This window comes from Pezoporus wallicus, unplaced genomic scaffold (assembly GCF_028554395.1).
Source record: "Pezoporus wallicus isolate ANWC-B61680 ecotype Strahan unplaced genomic scaffold, APGP_CSIRO_Pwel_v1 contig_7853, whole genome shotgun sequence".
Classification (NCBI taxonomy): Eukaryota; Metazoa; Chordata; class Aves; order Psittaciformes; family Psittacidae; genus Pezoporus; species Pezoporus wallicus.
In genome coordinates this window covers 14,757-34,135 of record NW_026641765.1, presented here as the reverse complement: position 1 = coordinate 34,135, position 19,379 = coordinate 14,757, and the positions used below count along the sequence as shown (strand labels likewise).

At 39.7% G+C, this 19,379-nt stretch overlaps 1 protein-coding gene across 1 annotated transcript in view; it reads left to right on the top strand.

Annotated features, from left to right (window-relative positions):
- The window catches only part of PTPN13 (protein tyrosine phosphatase non-receptor type 13), a 121,932-nt gene that overhangs the window by 98,214 nt on the left and 4,339 nt on the right, over positions 1 to 19,379 (top strand). The window contains exons 26-44 of the mRNA XM_057425311.1: positions 1,147 to 1,240; positions 2,045 to 2,130; positions 2,970 to 3,132; positions 3,998 to 4,212; positions 4,302 to 4,400; positions 5,865 to 6,226; positions 6,407 to 6,581; positions 9,224 to 9,382; positions 10,061 to 10,232; positions 10,335 to 10,545; positions 10,949 to 11,019; positions 11,974 to 12,035; positions 12,686 to 12,842; positions 13,154 to 13,324; positions 14,477 to 14,559; positions 15,786 to 15,841; positions 16,840 to 16,943; positions 18,079 to 18,227; positions 18,846 to 18,936. Coding sequence (XP_057281294.1) covers positions 1,147 to 1,240; positions 2,045 to 2,130; positions 2,970 to 3,132; positions 3,998 to 4,212; positions 4,302 to 4,400; positions 5,865 to 6,226; positions 6,407 to 6,581; positions 9,224 to 9,382; positions 10,061 to 10,232; positions 10,335 to 10,545; positions 10,949 to 11,019; positions 11,974 to 12,035; positions 12,686 to 12,842; positions 13,154 to 13,324; positions 14,477 to 14,559; positions 15,786 to 15,841; positions 16,840 to 16,943; positions 18,079 to 18,227; positions 18,846 to 18,936 — 2,680 coding nt within the window. The remainder of the gene's footprint in view (positions 1 to 1,146; positions 1,241 to 2,044; positions 2,131 to 2,969; positions 3,133 to 3,997; positions 4,213 to 4,301; positions 4,401 to 5,864; positions 6,227 to 6,406; positions 6,582 to 9,223; positions 9,383 to 10,060; positions 10,233 to 10,334; positions 10,546 to 10,948; positions 11,020 to 11,973; positions 12,036 to 12,685; positions 12,843 to 13,153; positions 13,325 to 14,476; positions 14,560 to 15,785; positions 15,842 to 16,839; positions 16,944 to 18,078; positions 18,228 to 18,845; positions 18,937 to 19,379) is intronic.

Below are 19,379 nucleotides of genomic sequence, written 5' to 3'. Positions count from 1 at the left end.
TTGAAGGGAGTTTATGTTTAGGGCTCAACACAGTGCAGAGGTGCACTTCAGAGAAGAAAAGAATGATTTATAACTGAGATGCACACATTTTTCACTGCTCCTGTTCTTGTGTTCAAAAATATATTTTGGTACTTTAATGTAGAGATATCTCTGGTTGATTGATCACCAGACTACACAATAATTTAAGAAAGGAAAAATTGTTTACATTATAACAGTAAAGAGCAGTTATTAGCTCAAAACTTACAGCTTTCACTGGCTGTTTATAAGTTGGCCTTTACCCACATGTGGCCATAAGCCTAGACATGTAGGTGGAGTCCCAATTCACAAGCCTAGCACTGTTTTCATATATATGGCTAATACTGTAAAAGGAGCAGCATGAAACTTTATTATTTCATCATCCCAGACTATCCAAAGTCATATTGCTTTGTCAAGCTTGTAACTTAAGACAGCTGGAAGAACAAAGTTCAGCAGGAGTTGGTTATAGAATAGCATCAAGCCCAGTGTATGCATGCATTGGCTTTGTAGAAAACATTAGAAGATCCCAACCACTGCAAAGATTTCCCTTAAAGGATGACTAAAGGTTAGAAGGGATTTCTAAAGATCATCTAGTCCACACTTCTGCCCCTGCAGTGAGCAGAAAGGCTAAGGCCCTCCAAAAACAATGCCGTTTGAGCTTGAGCAGATTTTTTCAGCTTAGACCTTCAAACTTGTATGAGCTGAGAGAAGGCAGCACTCCTTAGTTTCCTATTACATGAGTTTGGAGTAGAGCACTGCATGGGTATGCATCTTCTGCTTTAGCATGCTGTGTTCTCACACATACCTGAGCTTCAATACGCATGCAAACATGTAAAACTTGGCATAATGCAGACATGCTTCTGCTGAAGAACATTTATTTGTTGTAGGTGCATTTGCATCGTGATGCATCATGTTTTTACAATCTTCCCACCCCAACTGAATTCATAATAAATTGCATGACTGCAAAAAACATGCTTTGGGTTGTTTTGGTTTTAATAGTTTCGGTGTTCTTCTTACATGCCAGTAGCCCTAGTGCTTCCTGAGTACAGTTTTCCTTGTGTGACACTGTGTTTGATTAGTAAGTATTTTAACTGCAAGAAGACTAACATCCTGGTTTTGCTTTCCATTTAGGGAGGTGTAAATACTAGCATAAGGCACGGTGGTATTTATGTGAAAGCAGTTATTCCCCAGGGAGCAGCTGAAGCAGATGGCAGAATAGAAAAAGGTAGTATTTCAGTTCTTTCAGTTGGGACTGTTAATGTGAAAAAAGAGCAGATAACTGTCTGTGATGGACTTGACCATACACTGTGGCCTAGAAGCTATAAGCTATATTTGCCTTCTTTCATTGTACCTTTTTAACTGGGAATAAGAGCTGTTTTTCTAAGCTACTGCATTTGCAGTTGTCATTTTAAATACTGCAACTGCAGAACCAACAGAAAACTGCTGAGAGTCTGGAAGGGAAAAGTAGGAAGTAGGCTGTAATAGGGGGAAAAAAAAGTACAAAAATCCTGCAGCCTGTGTTAATGGAGAACATTTCTCTGTTCCAGCCATGGGGAGAGAGGACTTTGTATTACTTGTGGCCTTCTTGAATGGCATGCTGGGCACCTCAATACAGAAAACTGATGTAATTGTTACGGCTTTTCTTGTTTGAAAGCCAGGCCACATTCCTTATTGAAGTAAGAATTCCCACTGTAGACTTAAGATTTGCTTTTAATAGAGTCTGAGCTCTGTGGCAGACTGTCATTCTGCTGTTAACACTAGCTTTGACGTGGGGTTATCCCACAGAATCATAGAGTTACATAGGTTGGGAAAAACTTTTAATATCACTGAGATATTAAAGTATATTCACTACTCAACCATACAGTTTAGTTGTCTAAGTTCTCTTCTTGACTCAGCATATGGAGGGGAAGGAGAATTTCCTTCAACAACTGTCCTTGTTAGCTGAGACTTGAAGGTTTCTATGCATCAATAGGTTTTACAGATGATGTTCTGCCTGCTTTTTCTTAAATTATCAGTCAATCATTTGTAGGTGACCGTGTGCTGTCCGTCAATGGGATTAGTTTGGAAGGTGCTACCCATAAGCAAGCTGTTGAAACGCTGAGGAACACCGGGCAGGTAAGTGGCTGCTGGTTCTACTCCTGTGTATAGTAAACCACATCTTCACTCATGGAGAGAGGTAAAAGAACCTGAAGAAGACTGGAATTCGCCCTGGTGTCCTAGTTGCTTTAGGTGTGTTTTCTTAGACTCCTTGGCTGCCTGGGCCTTGAGTCTTGCTGCCCACCCTAGTGAAATTCTGGCTCTGTTCGGGTCAGATTTCTACATGGAATTGGATTTTCCTTCTTCCTGGGCTTCATAGGAAGGAACCCCAGGTTCATGGGTTGGAAAGCAGCTGTAGCAGCATGCTACAGACAGGTCCCAAATCTGCCTGAGGAGATTTGGGAACCACTGAGGAGACAAGGGCTTCCATATATGCAGCAGTGTTTGCATGCTGTGTCGGTAGCTTTATTTGAGTCTTGGGCTTTTTGGATAGCAGTTGGTTCTGTCAGTGGTACCTCCTCATTTAATAGTGTTATTTATTTCAGCTGCTTCATATGTGGAGGTACATGCACACCTGGAAATAGCCAGTGAATGTATATATTCAGAGCTGCTAAAGACTGATATTTGCGCTCACTTTATAAAATGCTTGCATTGTAAAACTCTATTCCCTTAATGCATGTGAAAATGACACTCACAGCCTTATTGGAAGAAAACCCCGTGTTGGCAAGATATTAGTGTCTTCTTAAGACTGTCACAGCCCTTAAAATAAGGAACAAATGGAAGATGTATGGGGAGAGAAGTGTCTATAAAGTTCGTTCCTGTAAAATTTAGGGCCCTGACAGGTTAGAAAGAAACACATACTCTAGACTGTGCTATCTGCATGACTGTTGCTAGTTGAGAATGTTTCATCTCTTTAGGTGGTGCATCTGCTGTTGGAAAAAGGTCAGCTTTCAGTGGCCAAGGTTCATGCTCCAGTAACACCGCAATGCACACCTCCGAATCAGGTGGGGCAATGTCAGCCACAGGAGAAGCCAGCGACAAAAACTACAAATGCCAAAGAATACAGCTTTGTCACTGCAGGTCAGGTCACACAGGACAATTGTCTGAACTTTTGAAGCATCCTTTGGTTTTCAGAATACTTTTCTTCAGATCTTCTATACCAATCTATACCGAGCTCCTGCACATAATGCAGTCTCTTCCTTTTTGTGCTGTATCATTTGCTTTTAAAATTCCCTTTCACATCTTAGTAATTGTATTTAGTTACTTTTAACTGTTTGCTCTCTCACAGTTCCTTGTTTTTTCCCAATTTCACCAGTCTTGCAGGACAGGGCTATGGCACAGCTGGAATAAAAGGGGTGCTCCTAAGGAGTGCCAAGGCGGGGTTAAATACTTGTATATAAATGAGAGATTCTGTATGTCCTGCTGTTCCCGTCTAGGTGAGAGAAAATATCAAGAGCTTGATGAAGAGAGACAAGGGATTTGTTTAGCTGACTAGAGTTTGGCATATTTCAGCACCTCTTGCTGGAGACCTGTGAAAGTGGAGGGAAGTCTACACAGATGGGGAAACCACTGCAGATACCTTTGGTCTTCCTGCATGGGATTTATCCTGTCTGCCAGGAGCTCTGGTTGCTGCTCTTATTAATGTCAGACCAGTGGCTGGGAAGGGTGTTTCACTCTGCTTTAACAGGCTCCTTAGTGGACTTCCTGGGGAACAGTATTTTGGAGACACCCTGGCTTTCTGTATAGCGTGGATGCTGTCAGGACAAGCCAGCAGTCATAATCAGCTTTTTGTTCTCTTTAACTTCTAGATAATTCTTGTGTCTAGTAAAGTGGAAGAACCCTGTGAGGAGAATGGTGTGCATCTCATGTCTGGACTAAAAATGCCAGGCACTTTTTATATGGTCAGTGTGCTGTCAGAAATAATAAGTTAATGTTTCTTTTGCAGAGAACACATTTGAGGTAAAGCTGTTGAAGAACAGTTCAGGCCTTGGGTTCAGTTTCTGCCGTGAAGATAACCTTACCCCAGAGCAACTGGGCTCAACTATTGTGAGGGTGAAAAAGCTCTTCCCTGGGCAGCCTGCAGCAGAAAGTGGGCAAATAGAAATTGGGGATGTCATTCTGAAAGTGAACGGGGCATCCCTAAAGGGTTTGTCCCAGCAGGTTTGTACCTTAGTAGTGAAACTTATGCTGTGATAGTATTGCAAGTCTTGGGGGTCTGCATCTAATAACAAATCCCATTGTGGCCATAGGAAGTCATCTCTGCTCTGAGAGGAACATCCCCAGAAGTCTCTCTTCTCCTTTGTCGACCACCATCTGGTATACTACCAGACATCGATCCTTCTTTATTGGTAAGGTGTATGGCATACGATGTTTATGGCGGGGTTTAATGGCTATTTGTAAGGTCTGGTGGGTGGGTTAGTTAAATGGATAAAGATGGGGAGGGTGCTCACAGAAACATGGTCCTTAAAGTAAATCCCTGAGGTGTGTACTAAGCATTTTGTGGAAATGTGAAAAGAATGCAGGACTTTATTTAATTTTCCTCCTGCCTCCATTTTGTGGCTTAAGACACTGGAAATTGGCTTAATTCACTGATTTTGTGTCAAAGTTTTCTTTGCAGCCCAGTGGTTTGAAGTTGATCTCAAATAGAATTTCAATCTTTCTGTAGCCTATGTTATGAATATTCTGTGAAACACCAGTTTGTCTGATTCTGATGCACATAAATCCAGGGGAAAATAAAATACTTACTTACTGGAAATTAAAGATGTCCCAAATAATATCTTAAAATGCTCCAATAACTAAATTGAAAGAACAGAAGGCCACTTTCAGATACTTGGAAGACATGGAAATTTAAATGTGTTTCAGCAAAAGAGAATGTAGCAGGTAATCTGCCTGAAAAGCAGGCTTTCCATAATACAGGGAAGTGTAAAACTAAGGGAGACAGATCTTCAGTTTAAGTTATTTTAGTATTATTTTCAAACAATCAAAACCATTCAAGTCTGATGAAAAACTTAAATGTACAAATGCAAACCTAAGTGAAGTTAAAATAGGAGATAAACAACTGAACAAACTAGTAATACAAATAATTAGTCCTGTAATTAAACTGCTTGTAGTATGGACTAACTTTAGTAAGACAGTGCATATATTAAAAGAAGAGGAAAAAATAAACAAGTGGCAATTTTTGTTTATAACGTTATCAGATTGGTGTGTTCATGAACACAAGAATTTGGCCATAAAAGCATAAATGAATCTTTTAAACTTCATGTGTCTGCTAGCTGACATCATTCTTGGGAATTTGTGATTATTAGCAAAACTGTTCTTCATCCTCATGGGAGTAAATAACTTGACTGAACAGTCTCCATTGGACATAAATTACCATAGGATTTGTAGTCCATTATGTAGCTTTTTGCTGGAAGGGTTCCATATTTCCCTCCTGTGTGAGAATTATTTGACTTCAGTTGTCTTTTAAGCATCAGCAGTGTATTCTAGTTGTAAGGGATTTCACGGTAATTGCCTGTATGACTGCTGGGCATGGCTTAAAGGCATCTTGTCATTAGGTGCTCTGGTACTAAAGCCAAGAGAATATTTGTTTTCCTTAGATGAATTTGCAGTTCCGTAGCAGTATATGTTTCAAGGGTTTACAAGCTTTATCTTGGCCAAGTTGTGTTGAACTCAGTTAAACTGCGCTATGATATGTTTATGAAGTTTGGGCAACATCTGAATGGAAGGGGCCACTGACTATTTGGCAATTTTATGCAGTCTTTACAACTTCTTTTGTCATCAGAACTGGAATTTCATGTCCTTGCTCTCTTTAGACTCCCATCCATTCACCCCAACAAGTATTTCCCGATGTCAGCAGAGAAGTTTCTGGTCCATCAAATGGAGAACAAGGTGACAGCTCAGATGAAAATGAAACTACTGATCTGAGCAAGAAAGGGCTAAAATCTTCCTCTAGAAGAGACAGCTACAGTGACAGCAGCAGGAGTGGTGATGAGGAGGTGATAGACTTGCCAGCACAAGTGGGCCTTGGCTGGAGTTCTGCGCTACACCAAACTTCAGATGACGCTATGACACAGGCACATAGTCAGTATGAGGCACAAGGTGGTCAGGAGGAGGCTGTTCGCACCATCTCATATCCTGATCCAGAGGCTCCTAGCAAGTCAGAGCTTGAGAACAGGTATACTGTTTATAATGATACTTGTAATATTGAAGAAGGTGTTTACAAAAATAGGTTATTGGACTTTTACATTTTGCTTTTTAAATCTGCATGAAGTCAATATTGGTCCATATATTCATTTACGGTTGACAGCCGCATTGTACAAGCTAATCCTTGGGGTTTTTGCTTGTTTATCTGTAGTGATTTGCCACTGGATTTGCCACTGATCCCAGTCTGTAGAACTGTTGCTGATGTTACCACATCCATTTTAATAAATGACTGTTACGGTACTACTGCTTCTGAGCTGACTCCGCACCTGGGAGAAGTGGATTCATTACTCAACCAGTTGGAAAAAAACGCTGAGGAATATGAGCCGGTAACTTACTATTTCTGTCTTTCAGTGGCATAAATGTACTTATTGCTGTGGCCAACTGAAAGTTGTTTTAGCCTTGGCATCAGAAGTGAGTGAATAGCAGTTAGGCATATTGCTTTACAAAGGATAGTTGTAGGCACATTCATGTGCCATTTGTAACCAGTGAACTGCAGCTGCTCATAACAAATTCCACAAGCGTTTTCTGTCTGGACTCCTGAGGAGTTGATATATTTCCCTATGTGAAATTGTAGGCATCCATACATACATAGGTAGATGTGTATATGTCTATTTCAGGTGACATTTCAGCCTGGAAAACTTGGCATTAAATATGGAACCACCCCTGATCCATGTACTCAGAAAAAGCTTAAATGGCAGATACCTTGCTTCTGCCCTGTCAGTTTTTTGTGTGGTTGTTCAGAGATCATAAGATAAACTGGGGCAGCGGGGATATCAGGAGACTGTTCTTTGCAGCATTTATATCTGTGAATTTCAAAGGCTTTCTGATCTGCTTCAAAAGGCAGCATATTTTTGAGACTCTTCTGAAATAGCTTCTTGCCAGCCCAGAAATGTCTTGTGTATCAGAAGGAACTTCTGCTTCCGTATGCTCACATATTCCATTCACAGATGGAAAAAAATTAAAGTTGAGCCTTGATACGTCTCAATTGTGAGGGTCTTTCAGGTTACAAAGCTGCTTTAGCTCATACTCCATTTTGACAGGAAACTGTCCTTTTCTTAGTCCCTTTTTCAGAAGGTTTTCTCAAACCTTCCTGGGGCTCTATGAGTTTCTATGCAAATGAGGCAGATCTATGTCTTTCAAGTCAAAATTAATGGAAATTAGAACAGGAAAAACATGACCATGTGTTCAGTTCCAAGATAAGCTATGGTACTGTATCTCCCTGTAGGAAAATACATGCACCTGTTTTCTTCAGTTCAGCAATTCATAGAATCATCGAATAGTTAGGGTTGGCAAGGACCTTAAGATCAAGTAGTTTCAACCCCCCTGCCATGGGCAGGTACACTTCACACTAAACCATGTCACCCAAGGTTCTGTCCAGCCTGGCCTTGAACACAACCAGGGAAGGAGCATTCATAACTTCCTTGAGCAACCCATTCCAGTGCCTCACCACCCTCACAGTAAAGAAATTCTTCCTTATATGCAATCTAAGCTTCCCCTGTTTAAGTTTGAACCCATTACCCCTTGTCCTATTCCTACAGTCCCTAAGGAAGAGTCCCTCCCCAGCATCCCTATAGGCCCCCTTCAGATACTGGAAGGCTGCTATGAGGTCTCCACGCAGCCTTCTCTTCTCCAGGCTGAACAGTTCCAACTTCCTCAGCCTGTCTTCATACAGGAGGTGCTCCAGTCCCCTGATCATCCTTGTGGCCCTCCTCTGGACTTGTTCCAACAGTTCCATGTCCTTTTTATGTTGAGGACACCAGAACTGCACACAATACTCCAGGTGAGGTCTCACAAGAGCAGAGTAGAGGGGCAGGATCACCTCCTTCAACCTGGTCACGATCCTTTTGATGCAGTCCAGGATACGGTTGGCTTTCTGGGCTGCAAGCGCACACTGCCAGCCCATGTTTAATTTCTCATCAACCAACACCTCCAAGTCCTTCTCCGCAGGGCTGCTCTGAATCTCTTCTCTGCCCAACCTGTAGCTCTGCCTGGGATTACTCTGACCCAGGTGCAGGACCTTGCACCTGGCATGGTTAAACTTCATAGGGTTGGCATCAGCCCACCTCACAAGCATGTCAAGGTCCCTCTGGATGGCATTCCTTCCCTCCAGCCTATCAACCGAACCACACAGCTTGGTGTCATCGGCAAACTTGCTGAGGGCACACTCAATCCCACTGTCCATGTCAGCGACAAAGATATTGAACAAGACCAGTCCCAACACTGATCCCTGAGGGACACCACTCATTACTGATCTCCAGGTGGACATTGAGCCATTGACCACAACTCTTTGCTTGTGCCCATCCAGCCAGTTCTTTATCCACCGAGTGGTCCACCTATCAAATTGGTGTCTCTCCAATTTAGAGACAAGGATGTCGTGTGGGACAGTGTCGAACACCTTGCACAAGTCCAGGTAGACATCAGCTGCTCTACCCCTGTCCATCATTTCCGCAGCCCTATCATAGAAGGCCATCAAATTGGTCAGGCTTGATTTCCCCTTAGTGAAGCCATGCTGGCTGTCACCAAGCACCTTGTTGTTTTTCATGTGCCTTAGCATGCCTTCCAGGAGAATCTGCACCAAGATTTTGCCAGGCACAGAGGTGAGACTCTTCCTGATTGATGTGATTTCCTGATGTGAATTCCTGATGTGATGTCTTATTTGAAAAACACAGAGCCATTTTTATATATAGCAGCTAGTTGAGGGTAAAATAAGGTGCTGGGTTTGGTGAGTGCCTTCACTACTTTTAGATTATAAACCTTTGGCCCAAGGTTAGCTTCATGCAAAACAGTAGTCCATCTGAATTCATTAGAAGTTGCTAAGCTGAGCCTGCTAAGACACATATTGGTATGGTCCAAGCTTGTGTTCCATTTAAACCAATAGGTAGAACCATTTTCTATTTCTAACTGTCTTAAATTCAGTAAAGTGTTCAAATTGCTTCTGTCTGTTTAAAGTGCTCTTTTCTTCTCCTAGGAAGTAGAGCTTCGAGTCACTATGACAAAGTCAGAAAAGGGCAGTCTGGGTTTTACGGTGACCAAAGGTAGCGATAATGTCGGCTGCTATATTCATGACATTGTTCAGGATCCTGCCAAAAGTGATGGGAGACTACGACCTGGAGACCGACTGATAAAAGTGAGATGATTAATGTTTTCAGATACAGGGATTACATGAAAAGGACAACTTTGAGTCAAATGCGGTTAAGGAACAAAGGCATGCACCTTACGAGAGGCTTAATTTGATAGTACTTAGACAAAAGTATACAAGTATGACAACATGATGAGATTGCTGAAGGGAGTTTATGGTATGTCCCACAGCTAGGCATGTGTGCAACTACTATTCATGACAGCAAAAAATGGTTTAAAAACATTAATTTATTAAATAAGATGGTTGCCCAGATATTCGGAGGAGTTGTTCGTTAAATACATCTATGGCTAGCATATTGTTCAGAAATAAAATTTAAGAGACTCACTGTAGAAGGGTTTACTGGGTACGTATCATGTCATACAGATGTTCATCATAGAATCATGAAATAGTTTGGGTTGGAAGGGACTTTTAATGGTCATCTAGTCCAACCTCCCTGCAGTTAGCAGGAATATCTTCAACTAGATCAGGCTGCTTAGTGCTTTATCCAGCCTGACCTTGAATGTTTCCAGAGATGGAGCATCTACCACCTTTCAGATCAACCTGTTCCAGTGTTGCACCACCCTTGTAGTAAAAAACTTCTTCCTTATATCTAGTCTGAATCTACCCTATGATAACTGTTTTATTCAGAACCTAACATGGAGATCTGTGTTGCTTTTATTTTCCCAGGTTAATGACATTGATGTCACTAACGTGAGTCACACCGATGCAGTAAACTTTCTCCGCACTGCCCCAAAGACTGTCAGATTAGTGTTAGGGCGTGTTTTGGAGCTACCGAAGATGCCAGTGCTGCCTCATTTACTGCCTGATATCACACTAACATGCCATGAAGAGGAGCTAGGTAACACAGTAGTATACTGGTTTTTCCTCTAAAGCAATTTTTTTCCCTTCAGTTACAAAGAATAAACCTGATTTCCTCCTCTCCTCCTTGTTTCTTGCAAAGGTTTGCTGTTATCAGGAGGTCATGACAGCCTTTACCAAGTTGTGTATATCAGTGACATTCTCCCCAGATCGGTTGCTGCCAGAGAGGAGAGTCTCCGTGCACTAGATATTATCCATTATATTAATGGAGTAAGCACACAGGGGATGACTCTGAAAGAAGCCAAAAGAATGCTGGAAACATACCTTCCAAAAGTGGTGCTTAAAGTGACCAGGTATGTTTTGGAAGCAAATGCATCCCTGTACTCTTAATTTGACTGCAGGCTTTTAGGAGTATATGGACAAAACATGTTCCTAGTATGACAACTAATTTGCAAGACTGGTACTAGGTAGCATGCTATTGAGGACTGATGCCACCGAAAGGGTCTCTGTTCACAGTTGTGCTTCAGTGGAGCAGAATGGTATTTAAAAAGCATTTGCTGTGCTTTTTATTTCTCTGGAAGACAAGGGTGTATTCCAGCTATCGAGTGCAAGTGTTCAAAATACCATTTTCAAAATATGCCACAGGTGACTTAAAGCATGATCAGCAGCTGTAACAGTAGTACATACTTACATCAATATCTGATTATTACCATGATTTTTTTTTAATAAAAATTTCTGTTAACATTTTTTTAATAGAGATGGTCATGCAGTGCTTCCAAAATCCAAAAGCCCTGATAGCTCAAATCCATGGCCAGTGAAAGCTAATGGTAAGATTTACTTGCTTACTTAATGCAGGTGAATTGCACATATTAATAAAACTGAACAAACTGATATGGAGGCCCTCCACTTAAAACTGCCTTCCTGTAGATGACTTGTCATGCACATGTTCATGACAAGATGAAAGGTTATTTTTAGGTTTCAGTTATTTCATCTACAGGTTTCTTCCTTTGTAAAAGCACAATGTATATGAAAACCAAAAACTTCACTAGTAGCTAGGTATATATCATCTACTGGTTCCATTTTCATAAAATCATAGAATAGTTAGGGTTGGAAAGGACCTTAAGATCATCAAGTCCCAACCCCGCTACCACGGGCAGGGACACCTCCCACTAAACCATGTCACCCAAGGCTCTGTTCAACCTGGCCTTGAACACCGCCAGGGATGGAGTATTCACAACTTCCCTGGACAATGCATTCCAGTGCCTCACCACCCTAACAATTTTGTCTCATTTCTTATACTAGTAATGAGATATTTAGGATAGTCAGTAGTTCTCTGATATCATAGTATCTTTAGCAAGCGAAAGGTACCTTTGAACAAGGACCCAGATGTCAGACGATGTTAAACAAAAAATAACCCCCAAAAGTTAGTAACAGGTGACTGTGGGCTTGTGTTTTGTACATTTCAAGGGAAGAGAAATCATGCCTTGTTTCCACTGTATGTTGTTAAGCTGTTTATCAGCATTTCTCTTTCCTTAGCATTGATTACTTGTAATAGCATTCATAACATGCATTGAATGTAACATTCATAAAACTGTTAGAAAGTATAGTCCATCAGACATAAGTCTTGCAGTGTCCAGCAACCAAGCAGAAATGTTATTTATTTCATAACATTAAATATGTTGGTTTTTTAGTGAAAATAATTGCTTTGGGCTAATTTAATTTCTGTGGGAAAGTTGCTGTGAAATTGTTGGATTTTTTGTTTTTTTTTCATTTTTGCTTAGGTTGTTCCTATAGTGATTCCTGTGATAAAACAGAAAAGACACCTGATGCTCATGGGCCCAAGGTAAATATTACTTTATTGTGCCTACTGTCATTAGAAAATCTACTTTACCAAAATTTTAAAAATAAATAAATAAAACAATCAATGAATGGATGGATACAAACCCACTGTCAGTGGGTTTGTCAGTTGATGTGAATAAGCAATGATCATAATAAATATGATAAATTGATCTTCTCCTTCTTTGGGACTGCTTTATCAAAAGACACAGGGTCTTATGAGAAGAACGCAAGGCTCTGATCCACAAAACTCCATTCTGTTCACAGTTTCTGGCAATGTTTGCATGTTACATTTACTAGATGGTTCTGCCCCCTCTGTCTCCCTCGCCCCTTATTTTTTCCTGAATAATAGTGTGTTGTGGGACCAAAAGTATTGAAGCCTGAATGTGTTTTGTAGGCGTTATAGTAATGTTAAATACATCTGTTAATGTAATGTTTAATACATGTGGGTTTTTTTTAGTTGCCCTAAATTTTTTTTATTCTTTTCATGTGCAACTTCTAACACACATTAAAGCTGCCTACCCATCACCCAGCTATCTCAGATGAGAATAGGGTTTTGAATTTGTTGCTAAGCAGAACAGTGAACATTTTAAGGCTTCCTTGCTGCATCAACAAACTTCCAGAGGAGTTAATTTGTATTGTTCTTTGCTGTCTTAGATAAAAGGCAATGGCTTCCTGGGGCCTTCCCAGATAAATACAGAAAACAACATCCATCACACAAAAGGCCTAATGAATCTCTCGGGATCTGGAGATGCACCTTCCCTTGGCTTTACCAATCAGATAGCAGACTTTTCTGAACAGAGTGACAGATCAGGTAAGAGATGAGATGGGGGACAGCATTAATCAGTGTTTAGTGTGTACATGGAAGTGAGTCAAGGCATTGTTGAATTGCTGAAATAAGTCAATGTTAGGCTGGCAGTCAGTTTTAGAAGATCATCTCCAAGTTGCATGCTCGGCTTCAGAGAAATTAGCTGATGTTGGAGATTGTATTCTGTGTAAGACAGAAATGAAGGAAAGCCATGCTAAAAGTTCGAAATAATGCAATGTTGTCTGCCTCTATTTTTTCTGAGAAAACATTCTATATTAGGAAAACTTGTCCTTTTATACTGTTCTTTTTAAAAACAGAGGTTCCAGATGATGAGTATTACGATGACGATGATCACAATGAAGTTGTCCAGTATCTGTTGGATGTTGTAGATGAGGAAGCCCAGAACCTCTTAAATCGTAATAATGTGACCTCAGAGGCTCAGAGTCTTCTACATCTCAGGAAGGCCACATCAGAAGATCACTTGCCAGGTAACATAAGCCATTAAAAAGGCATATCATTGACAGCAAAATATTTCTTGAAACAAGGTGCCAAATAAATTGATTTGGCAGGAAGGAGAGTTTACACTTAATTGATGTGTGAACTGAAAGTTTCTCAAGTAAAACACAGACAAATGGTTGCTGATTCCAGTGAACTTCAGTTGCAGTTTAATAAGGCAAGCTCTGGTTTGATAGATCTGGATTTTGCGAGAAAGTAATCTGGGAAAATTAGTGCCATACAGGAGTTGTCTTCTCAGTGGAATTCATGCTATTCTGCAGTTAAAGTCATGTTGAAATGCTGAAGCGTTTCAACGTTTCATTGATTACTGATAGCACAACTTGGAAATGTGTTGAGATCTCTCGAAACAAAAAAAATTGCCAACCTGCTCTTTTAGAAAGACTGCTGTTTTCAGAACCTGCTTCTGTACACCTTTCATATCCATTGTTCCAGCTCCTCAGCTCCAGTAGTTATTAACTGAAATTTAGCATGGAGCAGGATTTGTAGTTCCTCAGTGGTCTCACGCTATTTATGCATGCTCCAAAAGTGAGCTCAGCTGAGGAATATTATTGGAGCTCCACTACTTCCAATTTCCTGTAGGTAGAATCTGGCCTTTGCAACTGAAGATGAATTGAATACGTAAGATACTGCAGCAGAGAACTACTGTAGCAGACAGGTACAAGTCGTATTTTATCCGGCACACCTTAATTAGGTCTTGTTAATGCAAAGAGCAAGTAGAATCCTGGTTTAGACCTACTGCTGGTCTAAATGTAACTGAATGGAAGAAACATTACTGACATGGGAATCTGATCCCTTCTTAGCACTAGGCTGTTTATCCTTTTTGGATATCCTTTTCTATATCTTTTTGGCACAGATATTCTGTTAGCTATGCAAACCACTTCACATGGAATGAGAGATGTTCCAGTCTGAAAAGAAAGGAGCCTAAAGTCTGATCATTCTATACAGCTGGACCTCTTTTCCAACACAGTTAGCAAAGGGATTTAATAGATGTTTCTTGGTTATTCTGGTGCCTGTATTCCCTGTGTAGTGCCAGACAGGTGTAACAGGATTTACATCTATGACAAGGTGACTCCTGGGCATCTTTGGGTGAGTTTATGCTGTATCTCCTGATTTTCCTGTTTCAGCAGAGATGAATGGAAAGCTGACAGAAGACAAGTCTGAAGACACAGATTGTGATGGGTCATCTTTGCCTGAAGATTTTTCAGAGGTGGGATAGCAAGAAGCTGGCAGACATTTGTTTGCTGATTTTGCTTTCTCAGATGCTGTTTTGATTTCTTGTTTTCCTTATTGGCATAGAACTTGTGGAAATAACTTCACATGTCTTTCAGTTTAAAACATCTTTGTCAATAGTAGTTGTAAATGGTGTACAAACATTTTTTTAATTGCGTAAGATTACCATAAACTAATTATATAAGAGAACAAAGCATAGCGTTATTTTATACTGTTTCTCGTATTTTTTGTTTTTAATAAAGGGCTAGAATAAACTACCTTGTTAATGTTATTTTGAGCATTTAATCTAAAAGATTTGCTTGATTCCTGCTCAGGGAAGAGAAGTAGTCACAATGAATGCTGTGCAGACTTAGGGGTCCAAAATCTAAATTGGAGATTTCTTTTCCTCCTACTTTTTGCTAGGATCTGTTCATTAATTTGAACAGCATCTATATGAGGTTTATCCTACATTGCATGTGCTGTTTTACATCTGTCACTAGATGCCTGGGTTTCATCTCAATATTTGAGATCAGCAGAACACTGTCTGTCCAGCACATACTGGCTGTTGCAGCTCTCTGTCCAGCTACTAAAGCTGAGAGTCAGATCAAGTATCTGGCTTTGTATTGGTGTGTTCTAGGAGGCCAACAAGTAAAATTTTCTGAGTATGGAAGTGGAAACTTGCAAGCTAGCTTAATAAGTATAAATGGGTTTGTAGAGGGTTGTTTTTTTTTCATGGGAAGGGTCAAAATGCTGCCTTCTCTGCTGAGTCTTCATCATCTGTTGAGGAAGGTGTATATAGACATACGCCTTCCTCTAAATACATTTAGAGGTAAAGCCCTGTTCTGCTATATATAGGAGTGGTGGCTTGTGAGAAAGCAGAAGTTTTCACTATCAAACGTACCTCATGAAGGGGTTTTTAATATAAGAAACAAAATAAACTGGAGAAAACATAGATGGCTCTACTGCTGCTGTGAATCAGGAATGGTTTTAAGGCAGCTTTTTGGCGTTGTTACAGTAATGCCTCTTTCCAGTCATTCAGTGTTCTTGTCCTCTCTTATTTTGGGTTAATGAGATGTCTAAAAGGGCAAAGTCTTTCATTATATGCTGCTTTGAACTTAGTACCCTTCAGAAATAGTCCATGTAATTGTTAATTATTTAAAATTTACAGTGGGTGAGTGTTATAACTCTGTCCTTTAATGTGTTTTAAAATATTTCTGCCACTAGCTAACACATGTAAATGGATATGAAGACTACTGTGAAGTAAAAGCTATGCCAGAAAGGTAAGATTTCTTTAGTAGTGTTGCTTGAAAGCAAACCTGTGAAGTCTGAAACTCTGAAGAGAGATATGTTATAAAAAAACAACAACTCAAACTAAAACAAACTCAGTAAAGTATCTGTGTGAAGCCTTGTTGCATTGCTCTCTGCCTAGTCTTGTTATTTCAAAGATTGTAATTTGTGGGAATATTAGTCAGCTTTATGTGGCTTACTATGTGGTTTTATTTATTCCTTTGATATGTGGTTATAACAAGTAACTGGGCTGTGTTCAAATGGCACCAAATAACTTAATTTGCATTGTACTAACAATTTGGTACTTGCATGTGAAGAAAACGTTCAAACGATGCTGTCTTCAGTTTGAAGGTTTACAAGCTTCAATAATATTACTTCTTCTGGTTTTAGAGCACAGAAACTCAACTGCATAGTTCCACTGGTCCATCTGTTCCCATTTGAGTATTTAGGACCTACTTTTTTACATGGAAAGCTTAAAGTGTATATACTTATTTTTATACTTTGATGTTGTTTCTAGGAAGTTTTGGGTTGAGGCTTGGCACAAGCAGCATCATTATGACCTAAAATACTTAATACGTTTACCACCATCCTCAACAAAGCTAGTAAAATTGCAATGGAAAATACATATTCTACTGTATAGGTAGTGAATTATGTGAATGGTCCAAACCTGCTTTTGGGTGTTCTTTCACAGAATCACAGAATGGTTTGGGTTGGAAAGGACCTTAAGATCATCTAGTACCAGCCCCGTGCCCCAGGCAGAGACACCTTACACTAGACCAGGTTGCCCAAGGCTCTGTCAAGACTTGAACACTGCCAGGGATGGAGCATTTCTCTGCTTAGCCTTTGAAAAGTAATTGCAATGATAGAAAGTAATTGCAATAATAGCTGTTACCAGATCCCTGTCTTCCCGATTTTTTTTTTTATTAGGTTGCAAATGTGTTGGTATTTTTCTAGGTGATCTTTTTTACTTCTATACCTTGTCTTCTTACAGGTCAACTCCACAACCTCCTTTGAGTCAAGCAGATGAAGATGAAATCACGTGGGGAAGTGATGAACTGCCAATTGAATCAGTCAGCCAGGAACGTGTAAATAAAGGCAAGAACTTTAACAAATCATCAGTGGAAATCTGAGGATCACGTTAAATAGAGAAAATGCCAGAAGTGAATTTTAAAATGTCCTGTTTTGAAGGTGTAAAGACACATGTGATGGGAAATCTTAACAGCTCAGCAGCCCACTGGAAAGTATCTTTACAGCTTTGCATAAATGTGCAAGAGTTGATAGGAACAAGTATTGGCAACATCGCACCTGTACTTGTAGTAGAGTTGAAACCAGCTGAGATGCTTTCTTCCATAGCATCTATCTGAGAAAAGCTGTAACTATAGATATTTGACTGTGATCAGATTGATATATCACGTGCTTTGCATACTCCATGCTCAAATTAGGCAATATATTTTCTTTGTCGTGAGTCTTACTTCTTCCACTGCTGCTCAGTGTGGCAGAGTGGATCGCTACTCAATTTGACGTGTTTGGCAGAATCTAGTCTTTACTTCTTGGGATGGCATTAGTAAAGTCAGTTCCTGAAATTCTTATACAGCTGCCTTTTATCTGTATTCATTAAAAGAAAAAAAGGGTAATCTGTGTAAACCTTTAGACTAAGTCTAAATTAAGGATATTTTTAATTGTGATACCAGAGAGACTCTCAGTTTATTAATTTTATTGTACTTCAGAGAAACAATGAAGGCCTCATACAAAGCAAGCTTTATTGGAAAAGAAAGATAGATTTAAGCTATCTAACAATTACCACTTGAAAGATATGTTGAATGTAAGTGCTAAAAACAAAGTCACAGGCTGTTATATTTAAGTGAAGAGTTCTCAATTAATCCCTGTGTGCATTTATCAATTTTGTAGTTTATTGTGTGAAGAACTTGTGTTTAAAATATATCTGAACGTTGTTTCAGTGTGCTTATTGGAAGTTCAGGGAAACAGTCCCTTTGGTTCCTGGATTTATCAAAGCTGATTTTGCGTCGTGCTGATTTTGTTAGTTAATGTGGTTTTGCTTGTCAAACTGAGAGGATATCTATGTATTCTCTCTGGTGTATTGAGGCAATCTAGAGAAAACTGGTAATACAGTGGGGAAAAGCAACAAGGAAATCCAAAATTGCACTACAGTTTCCCTAGTTTTAGCTATTTTCATTTATATTTATATCAATCAGTCCTGTTGTTCTGCTAGATTTCCCTTTAGTGACAAATGACGAGATCTCTGCACTCTCTACTGTGAACGTGCTCCCGGGTGGCAAGTACTCAGGAGCTAAACTGAAGTCAGTGATCAGAATGTTGCATGGATTGCTGGAACAGGGAGTCCCTTCTAAAGAGATTGAAGTGAGTAACTACTTGTCGTTTAAAGTCCTGTTTTCTAGTATGAAACAGTTAGAATGGTTGACTCATCACTGCCTTAAATACCACAGCTCTTTAACTGGCAGCTCTAAAGGGATTAAAAGACTTCTTTTACCAAAAACTTCTCTCTCTCCCTTGCCTCCCCCAGTAACTGCTGAGAAGTAAGATTAGGTTGAAGTAGGAATTCAATTCAAAAGTGTGTTTACATCATTCTTTCTTCTGGTAAATTACCAAGAGAAAATGATGTTAACAGGCAGAGACAAGGTAAATGCTGTGAAATCTACCTGCAGAATGTGAAAAGAGTCTTAAATCAACCATAGATGATCTTAAGGTCCTTTCCAACCCTAACTATACTATGATTCTATGTTATACAGTATTTTTTGAGAGAATGAGAAATTGTTTACTGGATAATAGTTTTGTTTGTTTCATTTTCTTAGCTATATGAAATTAGATTTCTTCCTGTGACTGAATTATTATTCAACTCTACATTAGCATTATTTATTTCTTAATGATTCTGTCTGCTAAGTACTTGGTTACAGAACTACTCTTTACACTTGTTACCATTCAGCACTTTCTAATGTGTATGTAATTGCTTCTATACAGAACCTTCAGGAGTTGAAACCTTTGGATCAGTGTTTGATTGGACAAGCCAAGGAGAACAGGAAGAAGAACAGATATAAAAATATACTTCCTTGTAAGTCCTAACTAATCTGAAGTTCAGTGTTAATATTTCATTACCACCTGTCTGATCAGATGAATTGGGTTAGAAGTGGCATGTCCTAGTTGTGCTACTAAGAAGGGAAAAAAATTGCCACTTATTTTCCACACATTTAAAGCAAGCAGTTGTAAAGCAGTTTGAGTAAACAGTAAGCTACTGTAGTAGGTTGGGATGGATGTTGACAGATTCTTCAGGTGTTTCAGCAGGTTCTATGTCTTAAACATTGTATACATATAGAGCCAGACAAGATTTTTTTCACTTTTACCTATGTGAAACTGGAAAACCAGACATGTATACTATTGTCAGTAAATTTCCTGCCACAAAATTCTGTTTGTTAGGTGGGAGATGTGTGGAGAAACAAGAACTGACAAATGTTCTGAATGAGAAGTATTCAACCTCAGTTTCAGAGGTGCTGCAGT